Source organism: Montipora foliosa, chromosome 2 (genome assembly GCF_036669935.1).
Source record: "Montipora foliosa isolate CH-2021 chromosome 2, ASM3666993v2, whole genome shotgun sequence".
NCBI lineage: Eukaryota > Metazoa > Cnidaria > Anthozoa > Scleractinia > Acroporidae > Montipora > Montipora foliosa.
The window spans coordinates 40,899,497-40,909,496 of NC_090870.1; the positions used below are offsets into that span (position 1 = coordinate 40,899,497).

General features: G+C 39.2%; 2 protein-coding genes across 2 annotated transcripts in view; one reads left to right on the forward strand and one right to left on the reverse strand.

The window, feature by feature from the left end:
* The window catches only part of LOC137993075 (4-trimethylaminobutyraldehyde dehydrogenase-like), an 11,821-nt gene extending 6,682 nt beyond the window's left edge, over positions 1-5,139 (forward strand). Inside the window, exons 6-7 of the mRNA XM_068838731.1 lie at positions 2,607-2,836; positions 3,359-5,139. Coding sequence (XP_068694832.1) covers positions 2,607-2,836; positions 3,359-3,566 — 438 coding nt within the window. The 3' untranslated portion in view covers positions 3,567-5,139. The remainder of the gene's footprint in view (positions 1-2,606; positions 2,837-3,358) is intronic.
* On the reverse strand, positions 5,093-9,783 carry LOC137993076 (protein SLC31A2-like). The gene is made up of 4 exons (XM_068838732.1): positions 9,487-9,783; positions 7,201-7,267; positions 6,420-6,528; positions 5,093-5,873 (listed from the first exon to the last, which is right to left on the reverse strand). Exons 1-4 carry the CDS (start codon positions 9,601-9,603, stop codon positions 5,516-5,518), a joined length of 651 nt encoding a protein of 216 aa, XP_068694833.1. The 5' UTR covers positions 9,604-9,783; the 3' UTR covers positions 5,093-5,515.
* Positions 9,784-10,000: the final 217 nt, after the last annotated feature.

Sequence of the window (10,000 nt, forward strand, 5' to 3'; positions counted from 1 at the left end):
TTTAAATGGACCTTTTAAGCGAATTTAGTCAGCTGGTGAGGTTCCTCAAAGAACAAGTTCGCATTTAACGACAATAGTTTCACGCGCCTTGCAGCCGCAAAATGGCAGGATTCTATGTCTCTTGGACAGAAATCTTCAATTTTTTTTAACTTCCCACATTGATTTTTTGCTCATTTTTGGACAATGTGGAGATAATTGTAAATGAAATCTGTTTCTGAAAAGAAAAGTAGGGGTCACCGAACGTCCAAGATCGCTAAATCCAATCAAAGCTATAACAATGGCCATCTGCCCTATCATTGTTCATTTGAGTACTTAGCGCGCGTGCTCGATGCATGACGTGGCATGGCGTGGCATGTGGATTTGCGTGCACAGTAAGGATGCGCAGAAACAATTAGCGCGAACGTCCTTAAGTGGGACAATCACATCAAGCACACACTGAGTATCTGGATGTTACACCATCTTATCAATCCTGAGAAAACTGAAAGATCTTGCTAAATACGAGCTCAGAAAGCAACTACCAGAAACTGATTGATTTTGTCAAAACTAGACTACATGTATGCCGACCTGGTCTGTTAGCCTCTACCACAATTTCTGCTACGCCGTCTGCAACAAGTTCAATTTGCAGCTGCAAGTTTTGTACTCGGTCGTTATGTTAAGCCGCGTGCAAATGCACTGGATATGTCCACTGTACAAGCTTTCAACATGTTGAGCTCAACAAGTTGAGCGCATTTGAACACCCTGTTGAGAGGTGTTGAGTCTTGTCGAGTCAAATTTGAAACTGGTCAAACCTTTCGCTCAACACGGCTCAACATTTCCTTTGTTTCGCGGTCATCCATGTGTGGCTCAACAAAGTCGAGTACATTTGCACAGCAACGCTCAACTTGTTGAGCCCTCGCACGCGCAGTGCCCAGCGTATACACCCATCACCTATGATAGTTAAGCTTTCGATTGTGGTGTTGTAGGGCTCAATCATTCCTAGTATTTCACAAAAATTGCCATGGTTCATTCGCATCATTTGCTTGTAGCCTGCAGTGTCCTCGATCATGAGCTCTTTCACTATGTTGTTGTAGCATCCTTTACTGGTTCTACGCCGAATCTACGCTCTCTATTATAAATCTTAAATATTACAGAACTTTTTAAGACTTTCAAAGGATTTTTTGTGTAATAAAGTAGTTCAGCTCAGTTTCTTTTTTTAGCCACCTTACATATACTTAGTACTGCATAAAAGAAGAAATGACACATGGCAAGGGAGCCCAAAAGAAGCTAAAAGAAACCATGGGGCTTATAGAACCTGGACCCCCTCGTTCCAAGAAAAAAATACATAACAGAAGGAGCTTACATGCATGGAGTGATGGACATACATGTAACTGCATAAATAAATTACCATTAGACATAACATTAGATAGATGTTTCCGTTATTTTTACGCTAGTAGCAAGTAGTGGAAGGCATTAGAATTTGATTAATAACATAACAAAAGATAAATTTTAATCTTAGATTGAAAGAATATAATTAACTTTAAGGAGCATTTCGAATGTCCGAAGTCAATTTATTCAAGAAAAACTGGGCCGTGATACATAACGGGAAACTTCCCTATATTAGCACGGTAATATGGGATATAGAATCGGTTTGAACTAGTCTATATATAGTGCTATAGCTACATGTATGAACCTGACTCGCACGTAAAGATATAAAGGTATAAGATTGCTAAAGGAGACAGGAAGTTAGTTATTGTTATAAGAGTACATAAGTTTACCTAATGTAGGTGCCAAGAACAGATATCAACAAACTTTAGAAATTTTAGATCTCTAAATAATGGATCAGTATATGCATCAAAGGTAACACAAAGCGATTAGTTAATTTTTACTGTAACTTTTAATTCATTAGGTTATCTCTGTTAATTATCTTTAACTGTAAATAATGAAATTTGACAGAGAAAAGCCACCCAGTGGATCTGTTGAATAAACCATTATTATTATTATTATTATTATTATTATTATTATTATTATTGTTGTTGTTGTTGAGGAAATTAACTCATACATTTCCCAAATTACTATATTATGCCAAAGTGGGCACATGTTACATGAATTATAGTGGCAGGCATAACAAAGCGAATAAATGCAAAGTCAACAGATTATGCCATTTTTTACCGCAGCCTCACATACACAATTCCGTTAGTTGGACATGGTCAAGAACTGGTGTCTTACACCTATAAATCATGAGACTTCCTCAATAATCATCACACCTTGAGTCACACTATTATGAGGGTCTGTTCCGCTGAGCCAACCAAGGTAAGCTAAGGCGCCAGTCCAATAGCTGAAATTCGAGAATGCCAGTTTGGAATTTGGAATTTGGAATTCGATTTCGATTTGGCAGTATGCTGTGTTCAGTTTGTGTTCGTTTACAGTCTACATGCACTATACAAAGATATAAACGACAGTGTTATTGATGTTAATGTCATTTCAAACACAAAATATACTACTTAAGATGTTATTGAATTTTCGTAAAATAAACTGAATTTCTGTTTTCTGCGGTTAGCGAAGGGCACAAGGTGTAATATGATTTCTTTCCCTGTATTGAGTTGCTTAAGATATGGAACATTCTCTAGGGCGCAAAAGTTCTTTGTGGAGGTGAACGCCTAAAGCTTGAGGACCCCAGACTGGCTAATGGGTTTTTTATGTCACCGTGTGTGATGTCTGACTGCTCAGATGATATGACAGTTGTCAAGGAGGAAATATTCGGTCCTGTCATGACTGTGCTTTCATTTAACACCGAAGACGAAGCCATATCGAGAGCAAATGCTACTGATTTCGGACTGTCAGCAGGGGTTTTTACCAGGTAAGCTTACATACTAAAATTTATGATGTTTTGTTTCCAACTGCTATCAATACTGCACGAATACTGAGCTAAACAAGGAAAACCGTAACACCACAATGCATATTGGTAAGGTCGGTTCGTCGGTTTCAGTGTTGAAACCAAAAATAATTTTGAAACATTCCTGGTTGACCTGGGAATTACTAAAACGTGGATTTTCATTACGCCTGCGAGTAGTTTCGAACGAGCCAGGTGTCGTTACTGGAGGCCGTCAGATCCAACTGCGAATACGGCTTTGCAACTTTAAACTTCAAAAGTCCTCGTTTCTTGTTTACAGTGGAAAGGGAACGCTTCAAAAAGGAGAATTGGTTAACAAGTGATTGTTAAAAGCGCGCAAAGTTGATTTGAGTATTTGGACATTATTCTAGCCAAATTCCGAGAAATTCTTTGAAAATTTCCAGGTTATTCACATTGCCTCAAGAACTGTTCTCATTAAGTAATTGTAGGTCGTTTTTCCGATCTCGTGACGAATTTTTGTATTTTCAGAGATTTAACTCGTGCCCATCGAGTTATCGCTCAACTGCAAGCAGGATCTTGCTGGATCAATAATTATAATTTGACGCCTGTTGAGGTCCCGTTTGGTGGCTACAAGATGTCTGGCGTAGGACGCGAACTGGGTGAAGATACCATCGAATATTACACGCAGGTCAAGTCAGTTTATGTGGAAATGGGAGATGTGGAGTCCCCTTTTTAGACATTCCGAGTGTAAAGATGACACGTGCATATTGCATAAATTGATCTAGCCCCTGACTACTATAAACATAAAATTAAAATATGTTATCCTCTGTGCAGAGGGCACTACCGGAGTTCCCCTGAGAAACACAGCATTTTGTAGGCTTAGGAGCCCATGGACTCCTGGTGGGGTAGAAAACCAACAAATGCAACTAATGATTCATAATGATTCATTCCTCACGGGACCATTAGAACCCACAAATGACCAGCTCCCAACGTCAGTGGCTTCATCGCACCGGAATCGCGAGGTCACGGGTTCAAACCCCGTTGAAGTCTTGAATTTTTCAGGCTTCTCCACGCAATTGCAAAAATTGCGCTCATAACTGCAAAGATCATAGCTTCACTTGATTTCATATCCGCAGTTCATATATGATTCATTTCATATACCATTTCATCATTGCAACTAACGTATGAAGCTCAGAAGACCAGAAGCTTGGAAGCCGGGTCTCTTTGTGGAAGGCGAGGATCACTACACCACAACGCCATCCTTTGCTTCCTTTGACTTTTTGATGAAGGTAAAAATAAAAATAAAAAACAAGCAAGTGTGGGCCAGAAAATGAATAAAGGGGGTAGTTTCTAAAGAAACTGTGGTGCTGCGTCGGTGGGGTGATAATGTAAATTGACCACCGTATAGGGATTCTAAACGCTGACGTTTCGAGCGTTAGCCCTTCGTCAGAGCGAAGACCAGGTTTGGTTAGTCTTGCTTGTGATAACACAGAAAGTTAATTGATTGATTTAAATGCAGGCGATGATAATAAACCGCCGTGCCATATCAGAGAGGGTTTTGATTGGCGGCTTTTCTCTGATATAAATTGGTTCGAAGAGGGTGTCAGATCATCGCAGTGGGTGACAAGAATAATAGACAATGAAAATGTACAATTCAAACTTAGTCTTGTCAATCTCCTCTCCGGAGCCTGGCGATCAGCATGCATCCGTCAGTTCCAGTAGTGTAGCAGCTCTCGTAACCTGCTATGTTTGTTATTGTAAGCAGCTTCTATTGTTTCAATTGTTTAGTCTTTTGTTTTTTGTCAATGGTAGCGAGCCAATCACATTATACGTTACGAGAGTTGCTACATCACCCGTCAGTTTTACTTGGGCGCCAAAAGTCTTGGATTGCATGCGCTGACCAAAAGGAAAGTAGGGTCTGGGAAGGAGTTGGTAGGTCTGGCATTAAACCTCGGTGATCAGATCAAGTTGAAGTAATTGCTTTTGACAGCGTATTGAACCGTAACTGAGGACTTTTTTTTAACAATACTGGTTCTTCGGATAGTCATTTTAAAAAATTGTACACGATTTCAAAAACAAACAAACAATGAGCTGCAAATTACAGCTCACTAAAAAGACTTCTTTGTCGGACAACAGTTCAGCATGGAATTATCATGTTTTGTCACGCTGTCGTTGTTCTGGCAGTGGACGAAACAGATCATTAAGAATGGTATTCAGAATATCGACTCAAAATAAATAAAAAGACAAGCCTGTTGACAGATAAGTTTATCAGAAAAAATAAAGTATAGTTTTTATTAATAAAAACTCTTGCGCACTTTTACAGGCACTGCATTGCACAATTTAACCAACGAAAACCGAATTCAGTTTTTAAGTTAAAACCAATTTCCACTTTCTTCAGTCTTCTTTGGCAGGTTATTAACAGCGTAAATGATATAACGTTTGCTTTTTATTCCTCGCCCTCTGTCTGTTTTGATAATTTCTTTTATTCTCAGGACATTTTTGGACTTATTTGTACTGGAATGTAAAGAAAACTTTCATATTGATCATGTTAGTGCTGAAATGGTTACGTCTGCCTGGAACCGTAGATACAAACAGGTCTGATTGCTGAAAGTTTTTCCTACCTTGATCTTCCTAAAAGGCCAAGACGATAACTGAGAATATTGTTTTTTTTTTCTGTTACTGCATTTATTGAAGTGGGAACTTTGTTTCTGAATAGAACCCTTCATTTTCAATTGCAAGATCGGAAATGCTGAGTTTATGTGGTCGCGTATGTTGATTGTTTGAAAAGTCTTTGAAGTTGGTGACATTGAGAATCATCGGTGGCATTTCTATGGTGCGGTTCGGATAAGAGGAAGGGCTCTCAGGATCTGTTTCACCGATTAGTCCAGCAAAAATAAAGTAACCGAGTCCGGCTCCGACAACTACAGCAACACCAAGATAAACCTGATACGTCATCACTACCAGCATAAGAAGGTATCCCACAACCACTTGCAGGATGTGCATAATGGTTTGCGACCAGTGATGAATGCTGCAAATGTTTGCTCTGCAAGAAAGAACAAATATATTTGAATTGCGGGTCTCCAACGGGATTCGAACCCATGACGTCTGCGATGCAGGTGCAATGCTCTTCAAATATATATGAATACGCTTATTTCATCGAGTCCTTTCACGGGAACACATGAGCTTCATAGAATAGTTGGTAGAGCATTGTTCCGGGTTCGCAGAGCCCGCTGGTTCGAATCGCGTTGGAGCCACCATAATTTTTCAGGTGTCTGTAAGAGACAATTACCAGTGTGGATCGCTTCTCCACTTCGTCGAGAAAGAACAAATGAGGTAATTATCGCACCAAATATCTTTTACTGCAAATGCAGGGAGTAATACAGACTTTAAGTTCCCCAAGATTAAGAGAAAACCTTCATGCTGTTTAATTCGTTTGATGTCAAAGGTATGTAACCTCACTGATGCGTATTGAGACCGGCGTCTTTCTAAACCAGCTTGTTTCGCAAAAAAAAAAAGGTTCTGGGATGAAAACACCCCTTCCTTCAGGATTTTAGCCCGGGGAAAAAGATGGGTATTTCTTATATCTTACCCGCGTTGTTTTTTTCTGTTGCGAGAGTGCATCAACTTGGCTCTGTAGATTTTTAGGCCTTCGTATAAAAAGGACACAAAGAAGACGCCAATACATGAACCTATCAACACTGAAATGGTCAAAAACACAATGTTAGTTCAACTTTTCGGGCTTGAAAAGCCATTTATTATGTTGTTATTCTCTCATCCAGTCTTCTTTTAACATCTGTCGTAGTTTCAAGAGAACGAAAGCAAAAGCAATTGCAAGGTTTCGTTTCTCTAGACCGTGATTACCTTTCGAAGATACAGAGGGAATTAGTACAAGCGAAAAGTTCGCGGAAAGTCAATTCAGGGCTTTTGATTCGAAAAACGTAACTACGATAGACAAATTATGTATAATGTAACAGTTAAGATACTGCTCTAATGGCATGGCTGCTCTCCTCTCTCCTCGGCAAATGAAGTGTTTTCTTGTGCATTAGACGACGATTGCGCTATGCCATATCTTCCGACTAATAAAAAGGCCCGTAAGAAGGACACTTTACGGACCTTGTTTTTAAGAACCGACCATCTAAAAACCACGTATTATTCCGTGAATTTGGCTGTTTTGCTTAATGTACATGAAAGAAACCTCGCTTCGACTGGCCGCCTCATTTGTTCCCCCGGGCTTCCGATCTCAGTTGTTGGAAGGCTGGGAAACAAATCGCCGGACCATCTTTTATAAATACTACACGGAGGTGACTTGCCCAAGGGTTCAGGAAAAACGAGTTTTTAATGGTTGCGGCCTGAGAGTATTGGTATTTTACCTTTCGTTGAATTAATATTCCAAGGTTCAAAGAACAGGTTGAGATTGTTCCTGAGATGAAACATCATCTAAAGAAAATCAAAATTGTTCGTAGATTAATTGACAAATTAAAGTAACGCCTCAGAGAAATAAGGGCCAGTATGAAGTTGAAGGGCTCAACTTATAAAATGAACATTCTGAGATCGACTAGAAACGGAAATCGGTCCGATCCAAGGCTATGGTCGCTACTTCAATCAAAACAGTTCGAATTGAATTTTTATAGATAGAAACCGGCCAAAAAGGCAAGATTAGAGAAAAGTAAGGTGTAAACCTGCGGATTTAACCGCCCTTCACCTTTAAGGTGAAATACAGGAGCATTTTTTGGTTTCAGCCATTCTCATTTAGGTCGCTGTATCCTTTTAGAGGAACAAAACCAACAGCAATTTTTGCAGCAGTTAGAAAATCTATGGGGAAATAAAACTCTCCTACAAATCATGCTCACAGCAATAAAGGACAAATCATACGTAATATTGATACTTAATATAGTCATAAGTAGCAATTAGGGGTGCGTATGGATCTTGAGATTTACTGCCTTTTCCATGCCTTTCAATAACATGCGAACTCTTAAATTCAAACGGTCAACCGACAAATGCGCTTTTCGCTACCGTCAATCAAATGTTCGGCGGCTCCGAAGCTTCCGACTACTGTCAAATCACATCGTTGAGCCCAGTTTAGTCAACATAGTCGGAAGCTGGGAGGAGCCACCGAACATTTGATTGACGGTAGCGAAAAACGCATTTGTCGATTGAGCTTTGAATTGTAGAGTCCGCATGTTATTGAAAGGCGCAGTAAGTAGCTGGAAAATCTATTTCAGCAATATCTACGCTAAAATAATTATTTATTGATATCTATGAAATTGAATGTTGAGAGTGGGTGCCGGTGGTCGCACTCTCCCAGCCCTGCCTCTCATCTTGCATATCTGAATCCGTACAGTTGTCCGGCTCCGAGCTACCTTTGAAAAAAAATCAATGTTTGTGACCGTGTCGTAAGGTAACATTGTGGTGTTCATTTGCGCTTGAATTCCCTTCCATTTGCCGCCAACTCCACTTTTGTGGTGCGACGGAAACAAAATACCGCGCCTGGCTGATGTTGGCCGTTCTTTCTACGGCCAATATTTAAAGCATTTACCCTTAAACGCAGAGTCATTAACCGCAGCGAAGTACAGGTTGTATAGATATTGACATCGAATATATATTTCGCTCTTGATAGCAAGAATAAGAAAATACCACGACTCTATAAGGAACCCATATCTTCTCTTTTTTGTAAAATTTTTTGAGATGCTTGTTTATCGTAAGTTTATCAGTGAAATTTACGAGCCAAAAATGCTATCGACAATATTGATGCAATTCATCTAAATCGTCATATCATCATTCATTCGTCACTGGCCTCTTCCGTTTCACGACCAAAACTATTCCTCCATATTTTTATTCTATGCATTGTCTAATTTGTTTATTCCGAGTCTATTCATGTTTAGCCTTTGTCTAAAAATGAATGGAGTATGAATAATTTTTTTGCTTACCCAGGCAACCAGATAAAACCAAACAACTGACAAATATAAAGGAACTCAGTTTAGGCACCGAAGCATGTCGGCTTTTTGTACTCTCATTTTATTACACCAAACGAAATGTCTGACAAATTTTAATTACGATTATGAAGAAAAACTGAAGTAGCCATCATAGTGTTGTTTTGACTATGAAGAAAGTTATGGACTCCTTTTGGATTTGATATGTGTTGACTTGATTTCCGTGCAGTTTCTCTAATTAGTGCCTAAGAGCTAAATACATTTGACACTTAAATAAAATTCATCGTTGTTATTGTTAGTCTCATTATCACTAAACATGTTCCAAAGAGAAAAAGTCTTGTGTCTCTTGACCGGCGCTTTTTATTTTCTGGATCATGGGAACCACTGTGTAACCATTCGAGCGACCCATGATGTTGGGTGCCAGGTGCTTCTGGTTTTTCAATTTGTTAAAATACTCTGGGCCGTAAATTATGTTTATTTAATTCAAAATACGTCTTAGTTGTAGCCTTGTGTTATACTTTTCCTTCTCGGTTTCTTCAAGCCTTGGTCGACATTTTCGTTTGAACACGAAACCTTGACAGTCAAGTATTAACACGAAAGTTCTTATTCAAGTGAACATTACCTGACCATTCACTAATTTTAACTTTCTCCCACCTCGCAAAAAAATAATAATAATAAAAGTGAAAACGTACTGCCTTTGTTTAAAGTTTTCCCAGCTTTGCTTACCACATGTCCCGCGGTTTCATCGTGTCCATTATGAAGAGAGCCAGTTTCCATGGAATGTTTCATTTGCGGAGAAGTCATTGTGTTGTGTTCGTCCATTCCATTGGCGTGAGAAGACATATCTCAGACCGTCCAGTTGCCTGTTAATTACTCTCAACAATAAAGACAACTATTCTTTTATTCCGTTTCCGACTTCTGTAGGCTGGATTTGCCGGGTTGCAAGATGATCAGAATCAAGTTTTTAAGCTTACGTAGGTGGCTTTTTTGCGATGATGGTATGTTCTTATTTTTGTGGCCGTCAAGAGATGGTCAAAAAAAAAGTACTTTTATATTTGAAGCCTTGTTCAATGACACTTCCTTTTTTAGCTGGTCTTTCATTGGCCACTTTGTTGAATTCATTACACCCACATATTACGCAAATCGAAACTTGACGTCATAGGGTAAGTAAAAAAACCCACATTCCTCAGCATTTGTTTGTCGTGGAGTTATAACGATGCGCAAAATCAGTAGTAAATTT

What these genes read in the sequence shown, in the direction of transcription:
- LOC137993076 (XM_068838732.1), bottom strand. Translation starts at nt 9,603, where the DNA reads ATGTCTTCTCACGCCAATGGAATGGACGAACACAACACAATGACTTCT. An exon ending in ATGAAACCGCGGGACATGTG is followed by an intron (nt 7,268 to 9,486) that starts GTAAGCAAAGCT and finishes GATTTTCTTTAG; the next exon opens with ATGATGTTTCATCTCAGGAA. An exon ending in GAATATTAATTCAACGAAAG is followed by an intron (nt 6,529 to 7,200) that starts GTAAAATACCAA and finishes TGACCATTTCAG; the next exon opens with TGTTGATAGGTTCATGTATT.